The 18,881-nt window shown below is 42.1% G+C and overlaps 1 protein-coding gene across 7 annotated transcripts in view; it reads right to left on the bottom strand.

The window, feature by feature from the left end:
• Window positions 1-17,988, bottom strand: part of TBC1D1 (TBC1 domain family member 1) — a 94,555-nt gene extending 76,567 nt beyond the window's left edge. For 3 of the 7 annotated variants that reach the window (XM_042811886.1, XM_042811890.1, XM_042811889.1), the window contains exons 1-2: window positions 17,389-17,495; window positions 10,251-10,769 (exon numbers count right to left, since the gene is read on the bottom strand). In XM_042811886.1, coding sequence (XP_042667820.1) covers window positions 10,251-10,670 — 420 coding nt within the window. In that variant the 5' untranslated portion in view covers window positions 10,671-10,769; window positions 17,389-17,495. Of the gene's footprint in view, window positions 1-10,250; window positions 10,770-17,388; window positions 17,496-17,548; window positions 17,567-17,927 lie in introns of those variants that run through there. The other 4 variants (XM_042811892.1, XM_042811893.1, XM_042811887.1 and 1 more) reach the window with 3 other exon arrangements.
• Between the last annotated feature and the right edge of the window lie 893 nt (window positions 17,989-18,881).

The raw sequence follows: 18,881 nt of genomic DNA, 5'->3' as shown, positions 1-18,881 counted from the left end.
GAATTCTGCTCATAAGACTTCAGTGTATTACTGCTTCCTAGACATATGTCATAATTTCATTTGATTTGAAATCAAAGGAGAGAACCCTATTCTTCAGCTAGTGATGCTGAACTGACTGTGCTAATCATCCCAAACATGCTAAAATGCATTGTAGAGGTTTTCTTTTTAATTGGTTTTGAAAGTGGTTCCGTCTATCAAAAATTTCTCAAAAGGAATTAACCCAGAAACTGGACGTCAAGTACCTACATGCTCAGCTTCCGTACTGCAAGTATTTCTGTCATACTTAATGGAATTAGCCTGACATTAAAGTACATGTATTTTCAGCACCAAAGATTCAGAGATAAGACTCACCTATGGTTTGCTTTAATCTCTCAAAGAAACACCTCTATTTTACTTAGCCACATTTTGAGACATACAACATACCTCCAGATATTAGTGGAAAGCTAATACCAATTATTTTCTGCATTTCTACTGTTTGTGGCCTACAGAGATCTCAGATTAGCCCGGTAACGGATTTCATCTTATTCTCTCTTACTATGAAAGTCCAGTACAGTATGATGGTAACTACAACATACAAGGGAGAAAACAATTCAGCAAGTTACTTTACATTATGATTACAAATAATAACATCTTAAAGCATATCCTGCTTATTATGTATGTGTGAAACTGGGTTGTTTGTTTGTTTCCTAGATATGGTTGAAAGAAGAGGCTTGGAGACAAAAGCATTCGTTCAGTTATACAGAAGGATCCAACTCAGCCTAACGCAAGAGTCAGCAGTGAGGCTGTTTTTATGGCCAGCAATGCATCTCAATCACTGTCACTGGGAAAAGTGGGGGGAGGGTGGGAAAGAAAGGAAAAGCAAGCATCGATCAGTAGTTTCATACAAAACACAAACCAAGTATAAACTGGCATTATCCACTCAATCCTTGTATCAGATCGTCAGCACTCAACCTTTGGGGCAGACACACATATCCATTTAAGCCTGTATTTGTCCAGCCACACAAATCATTCTTTAGGAAAATATTTCCCACAGCCCTTCCCATAACTTGACGTCCGTAGAGAGGGTAAAATAACAGAAATATAGAACAACTGTGTCTATACCAGGCAAGGGAAAGCACTGATTTTAAGATAGCAATTTGTTACCGTTATTCACTTTGACATATAACGGGATGGGAGACTCTGCTGCTAAAGTAAATACAGCAGTTATATATGTCTCCTCTGCGTTGTTTTCTGCTCCACTACAGTCAAAGAGCCCTCATCTGATGACCCCGAGGGCACAGCATAAATGTCAGCTTCATGCAGGCAAAACTCTAAATTGAAAAGCTGATTGCATGGAAAAATAAGGAGCTACTTTAAAGAGGTTATTTGCTTAGTATTATTATTTATTAATTGACATCTTTGTATTTTAATACATGTGTTTTAATTTGCCCATTAAGGCCATTACAGAATCTGAAAAAAAAAAAAAACCTGAGCATGTTGAAGTGCGTATCAGTAAACTAAAACCCTATTTTTTTTTTTTGAAAAAAGTTTTCATTTCTAGTAATCTCCGACACAGAACCCTGTTCCACAACCTAATTCATGCAGAAGATCGAGTCCATCTAGATAGATCTCACTGACCTACATGACAGATATTGCCTTTGTTTTCTCATATATGTAAAAAAGCACTTCCCTATGTGTTTAAAGATCTTATCTTTCAATATGGAGTGAAATTACATTGTCCTCCATGTGTTACTGTACTACATGTCATGAAAATTAACAAGGAATTAAACAAGACTGACTCTTTATGCAAAACGTTCTTTGCCAAAGCAGTTCTGGTTTCCCCTCTAAAACGTACTTTCTGCCTTTAGACTGCACCATCACTGCACCATGTACCACAAAATTAATTTCTAAACACTACAACTGTTTGCGAAGTTCCTCATGATCATTAACTAATTAGATGAAAAATTGAAAACTGTATTTTGATTACAGACTTTCTGACTTGCATTTGGCAATCAGTAAGGCAGCATTCTTACCAATATCCTCTATTCTTGAAATAATTTTAATTAGCCACTGCAACAGGTAACTACAGGCAATACAATGGAGTTACTATATGATTAGTTATTCCTCTCTGTAGTGTCACGCATTCAGACTACTACACAATGCTGACGTGAATCAAATAGTATTTCCTGAACTCTTAATTCTGTACATGCAACCCAGGTTTCAAGATTCATCCTTACTTTGTTTCAGGCACAGCTTGTACTACAAGTATTTACCCAGAGCTTTTTGCTGGCTGCCACCTAGCTTTAAGCTGTAGGTTTGCACTACTACGCGCGCTTACTTGGTGCGCGTTGCATCCAACACCCTCATGGAAGGCAGACTTTGTACAGGACAGCAAGGAGAGCTGTATATTTCACTGTCACTATTTTGTTATCGTTAGCACTTGTGAAGCTGGAGAATCTAACACTAAGTGCTGGAGTAATGCATGGATACTCACAGTCCCTCAGCTTGAAGTCTTATATGGTTCTTTGACAACTGTATGAATTTTAAAAACATCAAATTTTCAAATAATCTCTTACAGTAAGTTTACTTCAAGGTTTTCAAGCAAATTTGAATACTGCAGCATCACCATGACTCTTACAAAGTTTTGGAAGTTGGTCACAGAAAGTTAACTAATTTCTTGGTAATGGTATTTCTCAAGCAAAGTAGTAAAAATATATTCCAGCTGACAAAAATATAATAAATCAAATACAGGAGAAATACCACAAAGCTTGTCCTAGACTGAAGTGACAAAATTGATGAAGTTATCACAAACACCTCAAAGTACTGTTGAAACCCTTTTGGCTGCTAGGGCACACTGCTGACTCACGTTCAACTTACCATCAACCAGAACCTCCAATCCCATTCCAGAGTGCTGCTTTCCAGCCTCTCATCCTCCAGGCTGTACATATAGCCAGGCTTGCTTCAGGTGCAGAGTCTAGCATGTGCCCTTGTTAAGTTTCATGCAGTGGGTGATCCCTCTGCAAGGCTCCTCTACCCCTGAGGGAGTCAATATCTCCTCCCAGTTTAGTGTCATCCACAAACTTAGTATACCTTCAAGTTCTGTATGCGAGTCATTGACGAGCACTTGAAAGAGAACTGGCCTTAGAATAGAACCCTGCAGAACCCCATCAGTGACCAGCCACAAGCCTAATGCAAATCCATTTACTATAAACATTTTTGCTCAACCTGTCAGCCAACTGCTCACCCACCACATTATGTTTTTGTTACCAGCATGCAGATTGTACCCATGCTCTGGAGTGTGGGCTGTATCCTTCCAGAGCAAGGCTACTCCAACTCTAGGCTCACTGGGCTGATGCACAGTGACTTCCTCCCACTCAGTGCCAGCAGAACAAACCAAACGTCAAGAGCTTTTATTCTTTGAGAGCCAAGGACCTCTCTATTACCTGTACAGAGGCTAGATAAGGCTGCAAGCCTTCCTGTGCACCTCCACCCTCCTCATCCCTCTTTGAGATCGCAATAGAAAGTAACAACATTGCTTCGGGCTGCAGAACTCAATCCTTCAGAGTACTTTTTGATGCTGCGCTGAATTTCCACCACCTCCTAGGGAAAGTACCAGGAATAAAATACCCCAGATCACTTCATGTTCTCACTTGAGTTTCTAAATTCATATCAACTTGAAACTTAATAAAATATGTAAGGTGATCTAACAAGGTACACTGGGCTGGTTTGGAGCAGAGAGAAACGTGGTGTTGCACTGGCTCAGTACTGTCCTACAAATTGAAATAAATAGTGTATGTAGGACTTGGCCTACAAATTAGAAGACTGACTTCAAATTCTAAATGCTATTGCAATTTCTGTTAATCCTAGTTACATGTCTTCCACTTACTGGCACTGTGGATTTGGCCCATTAACAAGAAAGACAGAGAATAGCCTTCTGCCCAACCTCAAGCACAAGAAACCAGGGCCTCAGTGCCCAGGAGTGAACAAGCTCAGTCTCCTTCTTCCTGCACAAATGCTCTAATCACTGGTTACGTGGCTGCTTTGTGCTCAGTGTCCTCGTATCGGTCACAAGAGACGTAGGAGCCTGCCAAGCAGACATACAGCTAGTGCTGAACCACAGTCTTTCCAAGTCAGAATTTGTTCTAGGAATTCCCACTAACAGAATAACCAGGAACTCGCACTGATGATAAACTTAAGTGTAAATGAAAGCTCATACATGGGTTACAAATACTGCACTTCTGTAGTCTCAGTTTCTCTGTATCCCATTTTTCATTGTGTAAAACAGAGACAACAGTTCTCCTTCAAGTTACTTGGAAGTTTCTGAAGAAAACTCCACTGCAAACCTCAAGGACATTTGGATATTATGGGTTACAGCTCCCACTTCCTTTATTGGGCTTTATAAACTACCAACATCAGAACTCGTAACAAGAGGAATGGTGAGTAGTGAGAAGCCATCACAAGTCTGTTACTTATTTACTTAGCTTTGGTTCCACTGTTCCATATCTGCTATAATTTCCAACAGAAAAAATGATGGAACAGTAAATAATTTCAGCTAAAAGAGAGCAGAAGACAGAACAAGTGACAAACATACTTCCAACACATTTGAGAACGTGATCTGATACAGAATAATACATTGCCTAAATTACATGAAGAGTTTTTAGAAGTAATTCTGTAGCAGAAACTTTCGCATGATTTAGCAGATTGAGGAATTTGCAGTAAATAGAGCAAACCGTTTGATTAATTTCATCTTTCTTGCTGGGACATTAACATTGACTTTAAGTCAGGAAATGGCAACAGTATTACACAAATGACTTGCTCCACATGGCAATCAGAAGAGGAGACTGAGGGAAATCATACAGTATGGGAGTTAGAAGTAGGTGATCTTTAAGGACTCTTCCATCCCAAGCCATTCTGTGATTCTATTTTGTAGAAAACACTGGTGAATGTAGTGACATTTGTAGCTCAGCTGAACTCTCCTAAGTCTCTCCAGATTCTGCTGAGGCATCATAAAGGTTTGGGATATTGCTGTCTGGGACAGGGTCACTCGCTGTCAAAGACCCTGGAAGCAGAGTGTTTACAGACAAATCCTCTGAACAGACCCCAGGCACTGAGTTGGCTTTTTTGGCCCCAGTCACAGTTACGCTCTTGGCTCAGGTTAAGTGTAAAGCCTGCTTGCTTTGTGAGAGCAGCCAGAGCATAGCTGGCTGCTGCATTACATATGATACTCTATTAAGATTTACAGAGCTAAACTTTGACCCACTTTATATACCAGCCTATATATGTGCACAGGTATGTATTTCATTCTTCATTTGTTCTGCTGTTTTTTCCCCCTTTTCACATGCATTTCTCCAGTTATCAAATGGAGAGATGGGGGGAGACTTCCTTAGCATTTTGCAATTATGAAGGTTACATCAGAAAACAAAAAAGAAGAAGAAATAAAGGATAAAAAGGATAAAGAGAAGTACCTGTAAACAAGAGGGTGAAAACAGACGTGAAGCTCTGAGCTGCCCTGAAGTAAGGCTAGTTACTCGGTTTTGTTTCAGTGGCTCTTAATGCTTTTTTGCAAGAAAAGAACCTAATTTTAATCTCTGTAGATTCATTAAACAGTAATAAATAAAATACCTCCTCCCTTACAGTTATCTTGCCTAAATTAATTTAAGAAAGGGAAATGGTCCTATTAAAAATGGGATACTTAGTGAGGTCCTATCTTTGAGACTAATGCAAAAACAAGTTGCATAAGAATCCTAAGCTAAGCCTCACAACAACTGGTTTGGAGTTCACAGAGCCTTTGCAATTCCTTTTATAGATGAATAATGTGAAGTTCACTCACAACTTCAGCTCCATGCAGCCTCACAGAAAGCTAAGTCTTGATTATCCAAAACCAGCTTCTCCAGAACATAATCAGCTCACAAACAACATGTAACAAAGCACACTGCATTCCAGGTAATACAACCTAATCTACTTAAGCACATAAGCTACTGTAACTCACAGAAGTAGGTGAAGGTTGTTTAAGAAGTAGTAGCTATTAAAGCAATTGGTACATACACACAAACACAAAAAGAATCTCTGACAAAAGTGGAGATTACTGTTACAACCAAGTAGCTCAAAAGCAGGACAAGGGTTGCATTTTAACAAGCACAGTGGTATAAGGAGACGGAGCTCATCTCTGCGACAGATAGATGTGGTACAAGAAAAATCCACACAAATGGTGCCAGCAAATTTTAGAGCAGGCTTTGGGCTCTAGTGGGATCCCTCATCTGCTGCACCCACTCAGGCACCGTCACCCTCATGGCAGCACTCCTGCAGCTGACAGAAGCTGATCCTGAGCCAAAAGTTCTCCTCTGTTTTATGACACTGCAAAATGAAGATTTAGAAGAAGCAAGCAGACACACATATCTTATGCATCCGTGATCTTAAGTCACAAGCAGAATTTCTCTATATGATGGAACAGTTTTATCCAGTGCTCTACAACTATAGCATTAACAGTTCTGGTAAACACAAGAATATATTACAGGCTGTTGTGGCAACTTGCATGCTGACTGTAGAAAGAGCGAGGGAGAATGGAGCTTAACCTTTTCAAAAATCTGAAACAGATGTTTTACATATCTTCGTTCTCTAGTTATCAATCATTGATATCTTACAGAAATGCTCCTCTTTACAAGACATGAGGCTGAAGTTTCTAGACTTTCCCTCCAAGCCTCTAGTTCATAATGCAGAGAGAAACAAGGACATGGAGTTCTTGGAGCAGGTCCAGAGGAGGGCCACTGTGATGATCAGAGGGCTGGAGCACCTCTCCTATGAGGGAGGAAAGGTTGAGAGAATTGGGCTTGTGAAGCTTGGAAAAGAATGTGCTGGGGGAGACCTCACTGCAGCCTGCCAGTACTTGAAGGGAGCATATAAACAGGAGGGGGAATGGCTGTTTATGAGGGTGGATAGTGATAGGACAAGGGGGAATGGTTTTAACTGAGACAGGGGAGATTTGGGTTAAATATCAGGAGAAAGTTTTTCACTCAGAGGGTGGTGACACACTGAAACAGGCTGCCCAAGGAGGTTGTGGGTGTTGTTGTGTTCAACAACAATGCATTCTTATGATTAAGGTACTATTCTGCAAGCATGTATTTGCTGGAGAAGTAGTTTTTCTTCAGCTTCTATCACCATTACTCAACACAGCATGCATAATCCCCACCTATGACCTACTCATAGCCTTCACAAGTTCCCCACAGGCAATACAATTGATTCCAGCTCTATTCCTGAGCACCTGCAAAGAATATGCATTAACACTTTAGCCCTATCATCAGGCAGAAATTACTTAATCATGAAGCCCCACCGAATCTTCACAAGATGAGGGTAAAAATGGTAAAAAAAAAAACAAAAAAAAAAACCAAAACAAAATAAAAAAAACAACAACCCCCCTCAAAACAAACAAACAAACAAAAATCCCCAAAAAACAAAAAACAAGCAAGCACAAAACCAACCCACACAAAGAAACGCTTTCTGAAACTATACAAGGAAGAGTCCAGATCCCATAAACATAGATCAGCTTAGAAAGGGGAACTCTAATTCATAAAAGCAGCTCTCTGGAGGCAGTAAAACCCTTCCTTTTAGTACTGTGTGGAATGATCCCTATATGCATACGCTTGTGCATAAGCAAAGCGCCAAGAAACAGTTTGTTGGGAACAAGTCTTCCCTTTTCACTGCTGTATCTGCCCAGAAAGTGAGCTGTATAATGCCATGATGATGAAATGGAAACAATTATAAAGAATCCTATAGTGAAGACAAATTATCCAATAGGGCACTGCCTACTCTCTCACTTCTCAAGAGAAGTGGCACGAAGAATTTCTAGCAAGGAACCCTGACTTTAAGCATTAATTACCTGCCTACCAATGTCTTTTCTAAAGAGAATGTCATGTAGGTAGTGGAGCAATGACTCTGACAGCACTGCATTCATATTCAGGAAAATCATTACATATGGTCCCACAGCTCCAGCAATTCTGGATTCTAGAAATATATTACTCAGCAAAAAATAATCTCCCACTAACAAAATGTTTTCCTATTATATAGTAAGATAATCTCTCACTAATTATGTATTCCACTTCAATATGCACATACAAAATAACACAACTACAGGCCATCTGCAATGCCCATGCTAAATGGGCAACCATTCCTAGTTTTCTGCACATAATATCACCTTCAGAGGAATTTCTCTGTTTGAATAAAGTTCAAGTTTCTAGTCCTCCTCTTCAAAGACCTTCACTGCTTAATCTTTTACTCAACTGTGTTCATTTTCATCTTCCTAGTCCACTTCTCCTATATACATCCTTCTGCTCTCTTATATTCAACTTAGCCTGATGTGTGGATATACTCAGAACTTATTTGCAAGGCACACCTACTTCAAATCCAGTCTGCACATACAATATAGCCCTACTACAAAGCGCTGCAGCTTTTGTAGTTCACAGTTTTATAAGGAGTATCCTGTTGATTTGTAGAAACAGATGGAGTGTGATTATCAGAAAAGTTCAGATGTTCAGTATCACTGGATAAGAAATTATTATCAGCACACAAATTCTGTGACCAAACTTATTTGGCCTACTGCTTCAGCTCTGTAGAAGAAAGTATATATATTCAACATTTTTATTCACCCTGGACTCCAAGAAGAATATGACCGTGACAATGCTGACTAAGTCTGTAAGATTGTTTTTAGTCTTCAGAGGGAATGTTAAGAGAGCTCAGGTGCAACGCTGCCAGCATAGGAGTCTGCTGAGTCACACAGGCTGCAAAGGTCCAGTTTCTAAAATTTCTTTCTTCTGAAACAAAACATGAGCTCAGCAACATAGTGCTAAAGTCCTCAACTCACATTTAACAGTTCCCTCAATTTGCAGCACATGCATACAGTACACTATTGCCCTTTCAAGCTGGTTACCTGCTAAACAGCTAACATCAGCTCACACCTCTTCATAAATGCATAAACATCAATATACACACACACACACACACACACACACACACATATTTGGTATTCTACATTCTAACTTGACATGGCTTCTCAGTTGAATGATTATGATTTATGACATACTTTCCTTCTAATTCACTGGAACTGTTTGTTTTTTTCTAGAGGGATTTAACTAAAGCTCTTTCCATATGTTTTGACCTCTAAGCTTGAGACATGTACTTGGAACTGTGCAACGTTTTGCTCTTTGACAGGTTGGCACTACATGCAGTATAGTTCACATAACTCATCCGAGGTTTGTCAGCAGGACACCTCTGATGCAAGCATGTAGCAGGATGCTGTTTTTCAATATAAGCACTGGTTTATCCTTAAGAGGTAAAGGACATGTCACTAATTTGCATGCAGTAGATCAACCTATCACAATAGCCTTGTGTTAGTAATTCAGAGAGTTACTATCTCACATTACTCTCAAACAGCAACAGCAGCAATCATCTGTTTTTAATGCTGCAACCTTTTCAGCAAGGGATCGATCAACTTGCATGCAGACTGAGGCAAGTTTCACCCACAGCATGAGACTCACACACAACTCCCACCTTGCAGTGTGCAGCAGCAAGCCCATGTTTCAGACCTGCAGCACTGTGCAGTGACCTCTCTACTGTTTTCTGACACAACATGGATGATAGAGCTGGGGAAGAGGCTTCTACAATGTCCTGCAGTTTAAGGTATGCTATGCATTGGGCTGTGGCCCATTCCTTACATCTTCAGGAAAGGAAATGCCTCTTTCCTAGCCACATAGGTCTCATTTTATGAAAAGAGAAATTTGAGAGGTCTGACCATAAGATGAGATAAAGTTCACAATGGCTGAAGGGTGAAACTCTAGCCCCAGTGACATCAGCAGAAAAAGTCTCACTGACACAGAGGCCAAGATTTCAGCACATATCCCAAGGCAGAGTGTCTTCTAAGCCAACAAAATTCAGGTTCTGATCCTGTAAATTTACACACCTTTCACTTCACATATGAAGCAGTTCTAATTCAGCAGAACCATTAACATCAAATAAAGTGAAGTATATCTGTGAGTTTTAGAGAGATAAAGTCTTTAATTACAAACGCAACCTAAAGGTCTTACAGTATGATGGGAAGTTTCAAACAGTACAAAAGCAAATCTATTCTACAAGTAGTGTCAACTCCTCTTCCACATCTACATTTTTTCTATAAAGCCCTTGATAATACAACAAGAACCAATTCTTAAATGTGATTCTGAATGTAACTTGATTTGGCATGTTTGGTGTTGTTGTTTTGGTTTTTTTTTTCTTTTTTTACTTACTTTTGTTTGATCATCAGCTTTGAATACATAGCAGATACTTTGCTGATTTTCTGCTCCATCTTTTATCAGGCAAGCAATGTAGCTTGGATCATGGCTGTTGTGAATCAGTTTGTGAACATGCTGTGGCTTGTATTCAAACAGATCAGAACAAATCAAAGGATCCCACTGCTGGATTTTCCCAGTGTCTGGTTCACATCGCAAACTCGATGGTGAAACATAAAGCCTGATTTGGCTGATGCCAAGTTCTTCTTTGGAAGACTTCGTACTACTGAGAGCCCGGATCTCTGCCACAATCCAAGGCAGCATGGACGTAGTGGTTAAGGAATGCACAGGCAGGGAACCGACAAGCTGAAGGGTGAAGCTTGCTGAGAAATCGTTAGGAGCTTGATATTTCTTAGCTTTGAATGTTATTGGCTCCATTTTACAATCCTTTCGGTAACCACGATTAATTCACCAGGATGTCGGCTCCACGGAATGGCAATATTTGGATGGTTCCTTTAAGTTAGGAGCAGCAGAAATCTGAAAGGAAAAGAGAAAGTTATGTTGGTGCTGCAACCCTATTAAAAACTAAACCATTAGTAACAGAAATATTTAATAGATTAACACCAGAAGAGACACACCAATCATTCACCATGACCTACATGGCACACTTTCCGTACCCTGGACTTTACAGTTTCAGGTCTAACAAACACAATAGTACTCAATATATTGCTTGGAAAAACATCAGTCCTGATTTAAAAGTTGTTCTTGTAACTCCTGCTAAATTATCTAACAAGTAACTAAACTCAAGAATGCACCTTCTCTCTAGCCTGTTTCTGCTTCATGGGCAGGCTGACATGGATCACATCAGCCTATTTCAATCCTATTATCACAGAAAGAACTCAGATTACACTATAACCTTCACAGCATTTGAAGCCAATGTTTGCTGAAACACTTCCACATTCAAAAGTATTAAAATAAAAGGTTATTTTTCTTGTTCACAGGTGTATGAGTTTGAATTTGACTCCTTACATGGAGTTGTTCACTTGAGTACAGTTTGCCAAGTGGTCATGAACTGGGACAAAACAGACCTTTTTCTTTAATTAACACCACAAAAATCATCTGAAAAGCCTAACAGCACTCAACTGACCCATTACAGGTAAACCCAGCACAGACAAGCAACAATCCTTACAAGATCCCACTGAAACAACAACAACAAAAAACAAACACACCACACAACCAGAAGAAGATTCACAATTCATGACTGCATTTTAAGGGCTTGTTGGCTGGCCAGAAATACTTCATGTCTGCCACATTGCTTTTGTATCATTTTCGTTTCTTAAAATATCAAGCAGAAGCAAGTTACACATAACCCTGTTATAACCCAGTTACACTCAGCAAGTATGAATATTACACACTGATCATTTCAGCAGCAAAATTCAGTGATAGCATTTATCTACCAATGCAGTTCTACAAAATACAGTCCATGAAAACACACTGCTTGGCATCTGTTGTATCACAGTGTTTTAACTCATCATTAATTGAATCTGGTTTCAGCTGTTGTGTTATTCTGTGTGAGACTGATGAGAAGCCGACAGGCCTATAATTGCCTACATCTAAATACCATGACACGAGCTTACCCTCAGCCCAAGAAAGACCTATTAAAAACAACACGAGCAGTTCCATGAACTCCTGACAAAATACCTCATCATTATATTTGAACAAGTATTAATAAATGGCATCTGTTTACTGTGGCAATATTTTCGGTCTCCATTCATCTACAAAGATGATCAAAAATAGCAACATTTTTCTCATTAGTTTTCATTCAACTTGGCTCTTTATTTGTCCTTGCAAAAATGTTTTATTTTCAACAGTGTGAAACACTCACAAAAACTCATTTTGAAAACAAAAAAAGTTTTAGGATTTAAAAATAAATAAATTGAAGATAATTTCAAGATAAGAATTCATTTTCAACTAAGTGTATACTTTATAACGTAACTAACTTGCAAATATCCAAATGTGATAAAATGGCTCTACAGTAACTGGCAAACTGTAAAACCAAGAGACCTGCAGCAAACCCCCACGTGTTTGGGTAGTTTTACTTCTTCGGAACTTTTGCATCTTCTGGCAGATGAACTGGTGACAGCACCAGCAGTCACAAGGATGCCAAATTCAGCAGGAAGACCCAACCGTGCCAGTACTTAAAGACAGTGTTTGTAGCAAACATCATTAGTAGCATTTTAAACACGTTGACTAGTTCTTTAAAGAAAGGTTTCTTAAAAGCCTCGGGGAGGGTGGGTGCATGTGTGGTTATTGTTTGACAAGCAAGCAAACAACCACCTTCCATTAGATGACTATAAATGCATTGCACAGGACAGCTGCTTCAATAATCATTTTTACACCTTATCTGTGTAATTACTAAATAGTTATTGTTATAGTTTTGCATGCCAAGAATCAAAGAAACTTCACTTCCTCTTTGACACTCTATTACAAGTGCATTCTCCTTAACTGTAACAAGGAAATACAGTTCAGCAGCTTGCAAGGAAGACTGGCTTCGTTCATGACTATAATCATGTGTAATCCAGAACACATGAAAATTGAGTTGACAGATTTTTAGCATTCTCATTATTTAGTGACATACATAATAATCTGAGGTTAGCAAAGCCAAAGTACGCTCCATTCTCACTTGAAAACAGGAGCAGCAAACTGCTGAACAAATAATGACCCATCAACCACATCCTATTTGTAACTATATTTCTCAATGCAATTAATTGCAAAAAAAAAAAAAAAAAAAAAAAAAAAGCTATGCACTTAAAAATACAAAGTCATTTGTAGTCAACTTCATTTGAGTCAACTTTTCAAGGAAGAATAGTTTCTTTGGAGCACTACCATGCTTTTTTATCCAGACTTACGAGGCACTGCAGCTTCAAATAGGAGTAAAGATCACAACATAATACATCATTTTGAGTGCCAACCATAAGGACTGAACATGTTTTCTTTTTCTTTTTAAAAAAGTCAATATTCTGTCATACTTAAGTAAACACTGTATTGTTGGAAAGTATTTAAGATAAATGCAAAACTTCTCAGTATTCATCTCTTCTTAAAGAAAATAAACATCTTGCAAAGTTGACAACATAAATACTTCAGTCTCTGCATTTGTTATTTTTAAAGAAAAATAATTCATACTAAAATCAAAACAATTAGCTGGATGTTAGAAGGCTGTATTTTCTAACACTGAGAAGCTAGAAGTGCAACTTCTCAGAGGTCAAATTCAGGATCAAGAGTTCTGTACACCTAACCCAAAGCCTTCTATATGTTAATGTTCTGCATATGCCACCTGCTTTTCCCAGTCATTTCCTCCTACTCACATCTAGATCTTAACTTACATGCCAGTCCCACCAAGAAAATCATACCAATTGCACATTAGCTTCTGTACCATCCTTTCAATTTACAGCAAGGACTAGGTAGTAACTCGAGTATTTGTGTACATTCTTAACTTAGACCTATGGTTTTGTTCACCTTAGCAGGCCTATTGCTAGCCAAAAAACAAAGCACAAATTATGAGTGAAGAGTGCATTGGGCCAGTCTCTGCCCTTGGCTCTGCTACTCATCACTGCAGCAATTTCATCCTCCTCTGGCTGCTATCACCCAGCTCATCCCTTCCAAAACTTGGCTCTGCAGGTGCCTTCACTACCTGTACCAGTAAAGACGACTCACATAGATCACATTTTCCTCTCCAGCATTTGAGTGATTAACTCACAAACAGCTTCTTCAAGGCTTATTTCACCAGCCACTTTCCTGCAGCTGGAAGAGCTCTGCAAGGCTCTGCATCCCTGCAGCTCTCCTCCCAGTGCTTGCTGGAATGGTTCCTCTTGCTTCTCTCTATCACCATCTCTTGAAGCTCAGCACCTCTTCTGCCCCTTGCACTTATTGCTGAGAAGCACATGGCATCAGCTTGATTCGTACTCCCCAGCCAACTCTCAGAAGTCTTAATAGTTTCCAAACTGTACTTTAATGTTGTCAGTACTGAACCTGCTTTGGTACAGCTGTAGGTGCTCCATCAGCATGAAATCTGATCAGGCAAAGTGTAGCACAAAATAGTGAGTACTGGATGGCCTCCACATTTGTTGGAAGTGTTTATCATCCAGACCCTTTAATTGTAATATCTCTGAACAAGAGACATTGACATTGCAGTACATTAATAGAAACAAAAGCAATAAAATAATGAAACATTTTAGATATTGCATGTTGGACCTGGTAGCTTGTGGTAGCAATGGTAATGAGAGGATGGTTGGACCGGATGATCTTTCCAACCTTGTGATTCTGATTTTATGATCTAGAATTGCCTGCCTCAGCAGTAATTTTAGACTGTCACAAGTCAGGTATCACTGAATTCTTCTCTAACAAACCCTGCAAAGCCGTGCTAGTGAATCAAACCACACCACACAAACTAGAAGCCACTAGACTTATCCGCTAACAGCAAAGATACACATGGGGACATAGATGTGCTCTGTGTCCTCAGCTTTTCCCTTGATGCTATCAATCCAACTGCTTCTCACAAGCAAGAAGCAGGCTCAGACAGCATGTGACACAGTGCTGATAGGCCTGTACTAGAAAATCTGACACAGTGCTTAAAAAAAAAAAAAACACAACACAATATATACAGGCAGCTTTGAGACGTAGCCAGGCTACTACAGAAAACAAGGCAAAAAGGGCACAGAGACAGTCCTAAACCAAGAAGACACACACAAATCAAGAAAAGCAGTAACTGCTACAGTGATGAGGAGTTATCCTTCATCCCTTGTTTCTTCTGGACTAGAATAAATTCAATACAATGACACAGCCAGAAATTTTAGACTCTCAGTCAGCGCACACATAACTGCTGATCAAAGCCATCCTTTGCTTTCCACCACCTTCCTCTCTCTCCCCCCTAGGGGCATCTGGAGTACCAGGACCCACAGCAGCACCAATGAGTCACAAGGCACGTTAGGCAAGGCAGCAGGCAGTACATCTGCACACCAGTGATTAAACGAGGAGTGTGGTCTGTGAGCTGCTGAGCTGCAAGACCCAGCTTCCCCAACTTCAGGGTTCATCCAAGAGACAATTGTGCAGTTACTACACATCAAGTTGCTGACAGCATTGCTTCTTTCCATGAGTCTATTTCCTTTTTCCCCTTGAAGAAACTAAGAAGCACTTCCAACTACAGAGCAAGGTCTTGTGAAGAACAGCTGATCTGAAAGAACATGGATTAGTTCAGCTCTTCCCTGCACAGCATTAGAACTGAACATGACTGATAAATGGAGCCAAAGGCACTGGTACTGCCTGCACTTCACCACTGATTATTTTAGCAGAAATATCATCCTAGTTGGGGATTATGAGGAGCCCTGGCCTGCAGCCAGAACACTGGAAAGCAAGCCAGAGCAAAATACCACTCTTCTCCCTCCGTCTGATCCCTGACCGAGATTTACATCGGCTTCCCTCACACTGACAGTTTTCCCTATCCTCCTAGCAGGAAAGGCAGGAAAATACAAATGAAAATATATGCTGGTACATCTTGATACGGTCACTGCTAAGAAGAGATCCTTCTCTGGTTTCATCAACATGCACAAAAAGAAACTGTTCTCCAGCGTCACAGTGCAGCATCCCTTAAATTGCATGGTGGGGCAGCTACCTGCAGGCCTCATCATCTTCCAGCTCCAGACAATTCTCCTGAGCAGCCTTACTTCACCGGAAGAAACAGGCCAGATAGCATACCACAAGTTGCTCCCCATTTTCAAACAGCTCTCATTTAAACCACACTGGCACTTGGAATCATAAAATACTCTTCTTTCACACGGTTATTTTACCTGATAGCCCCTTCCTTTCTGCTGCTTCCTTCTGGAATTACATGCAGTGGGCAACAAGTACAAACCCAGAAGTCAATCTGCCTCAGAAATTACTGGCAATTTCCATTCTTTTTTCACATAAACATGCATTAAGTTCTGACTTCTTTACAAGTCCTTTCAATCCCTTTAGCATATTTGGTTAAGGCCATAAGTAACATTTTACCATATATACTGAAAAAATCAATTGGCTTTGTGGTAAACATTGCATCCGAGATACCTGCCTATACAGCCAGCAGTTATTTTACTTCCCAAATGGGTTATAAATATCTAAGTAGATAAATAATAAAGAAAGAGGCAAGCAAAATAATAAATACTCCTGATAATAAGCATACAAGCTTGTAATTAAGTATCAAACGCAGACATGAGTTTTCTGTTCCTTCCCTTCACATGTATTGCTAATAACAACGCATAGAAATAGCATTCTGATGACTGAGATCAGAACTGGGATACTCCTGAGCCAGCCTTGCACTGACCCAAATGAGGCACCAGGTGCTCCTACCCTTACAATGCAATGAAGGAACCTGTTAACGGAGCTTGCTAACTCCCACACATCCTCAGTGCCATTCCACTTTGTCCGATTGCACACCCACGCCAAAAACACCCGCATCCAACTTGTCAGCTAACCAAAGTGCAAAGTGAGAAAAGTGCCAACTCGTCTCATTCTTTCTGTCCCGCATTCCTTCCAACCCGGCACTTCTCTCACCTGCAAACATCTCTATTTTCACGTGTTACCTCTGACTTTCAGGAAGGTGAAGGCCCGACCCGTCCAGCGGCTGAAAGGTGCACGCCTAAGCTCGGACCTCGGGCTCAGCCCCGCCCGGCCCCGCAGTGCCGCCGGCCCCGCGCAGCGCAGCGCAGCACACGCGTTCCCCTCGCTCCGCGCTATAAATAACCACCTCTCAGTCCCCTCCTGAGCACGCTTTTCACGAGCTCGTTCCCTCGTTAATGTAAAACGCGAATTTAAAGGGCCTGAGAAGCAGCGTGAGGATGTGGGGGGGTTGTCGAAGCGAAACTCCCGCTCTCTTGCGGAGGGAAAGTCTAGCTGTGCGGCGCGGGACGGCAACGCGATTCAGCCCGCAGCGCGGCACGCTCCCCGGGCGGGATGCACGGCCGCCTCAGCTCCTCCACTTCCTCAGAGCTGAGAGCCGCTCTTCCTCCTCCCGCCCTCGCTAGCAGCGGCCCGGCTCAGCCCAACGCCGCTCATCCACCGCCCCGCGTCCCGTCCAGTCCCGCAGCGGGCCCCGCCGTCCCTCGCCGCCTCTCACCGCCCTTACCGGCGCCGCGCTCGCTGCGAGAAGTCCCCGCCGGGCAGCTCGGCCCGCCCGCTCCCGCCGAAGGGGGAGAGAGAGAGAGAGAAAAAGAGAGAGAGAGAGGAGGCGAGGGGTCGGGAGCCGCTAACGGGCTCGGGGCAGCGGGCAGAGCGTCCGCCCGTACCTGCGGCGGGCCAGGCCGTGCCTCGCGCCCCGCGGCTGCCGCTCGCCGCCTCCTTCCGCAGTGGGATCGGCGGTAAAAATAGCAACAGGCGGCGGAGGCGGAGAGCGACGGGAGCGCGGCCCGGCCCCCGCCGTGACAGGAGGGCACCCGCGGCGCCACAGCGGGCAGCTCCGCGGGAGCATTGCTTCTGTGGCGCTTCTCCGCCCGCGTGCCACAGCGGAGAAAACGCGAATCCGTCGCGGCGCCGTGACAAGCGCGGGTGGGTGCGGAGCTCACAGAAGTTAACTCCGGAGTTATTTTTAAAGAATATTTCCTCAGCAAGCCGAGCCCGGCCCCGCGCCCGCAGCTCGGCGGACCTGGGCAGCCTCCGCCGCCTCACCTCGTCCGTTCCTGCCGTGCCCCGCCGCGAGGCCGGCCCCTCGCACCTTTGGGGAGGCCGGCACCGGCCGCTGCCCCTCCTGCCGCCCGCAGCGGCTCAGCAGCGAGTGGAGCCGGAGACTTGATGACGGCGCTCTTCCAGATGGTCAGGGCCTCCCCTCCAGTCCCGCAAACCGCTCTTGCGCTCAATTAATTTCAAGGCTTCTTGGGCAGCGAGACTACTGATTACTTACATCTAAGTAAGTAGAATCAAACGTTCTCAAGTAAATTTGCTGAGCTGCTGGACGCGCGGTGCTCTGTGAGGAAAATAATTAAGTGTGCTGTCAAAGTGAAGCACGGTGTTTTCGCAGATTGTGGAAAACAAGTGGTGGTTTGGTACGTGTAGCACATCCCGTACTTGCAGGGCGCATGGTGGTTGCATCTACACGACTTGTGCTAGCTCTGTGTACTTTTATAGCATTGATGACCTGTGAGTGAAAGAATGAAAGCAGCAGTGTGCTCTGAGTGCTGTTTCCAGTCTGCCCTTGGTTCATAGCTTACTGCTTCTGCAGAAATGAGGACAGGCCTTATGTTTGCAGTGGCACCCTGGGCTCCACTTGGGGAAAGGAAAGCCATCTCCACAAAACTTGGCCATCTTACATATATTTAAGAGAATCACAGAATCATAGGGGCTGGAAGGGACCGCAGGGGGGTCAAGTCCCACTCCCTGCTATAACAGGTTCCCTTTAAACCGTCACAGCTAAGGAAAGTGCTCTCACTCCAGCTACCAGCTGCCAACCTCAGGTCTGAAACAAGTCTGTCCTTTTACTTTTTTTTTAAGTTGACAGCCTGAGGATCTTTGCTTTCAGTTATGGAAGGCTGCAAACTGCCATCCTCAATCTCACAGCTCCAGCACTTTGGCCAAGGCTCATTCATTCTGAATTATCAGTGATTTTAGGAAGACTTTTTAAAAAGC

The sequence above is a fragment of the Centrocercus urophasianus genome, unplaced genomic scaffold (assembly GCF_019232065.1).
Source record: "Centrocercus urophasianus isolate 14NV4802_14NV808 unplaced genomic scaffold, USGS_Curo_1.0 seq_13, whole genome shotgun sequence".
NCBI lineage: Eukaryota > Metazoa > Chordata > Aves > Galliformes > Phasianidae > Centrocercus > Centrocercus urophasianus.
The sequence above is the reverse complement of the archived record's forward strand: the minus strand, read 5'-3'. Positions and strand labels throughout refer to the sequence as shown.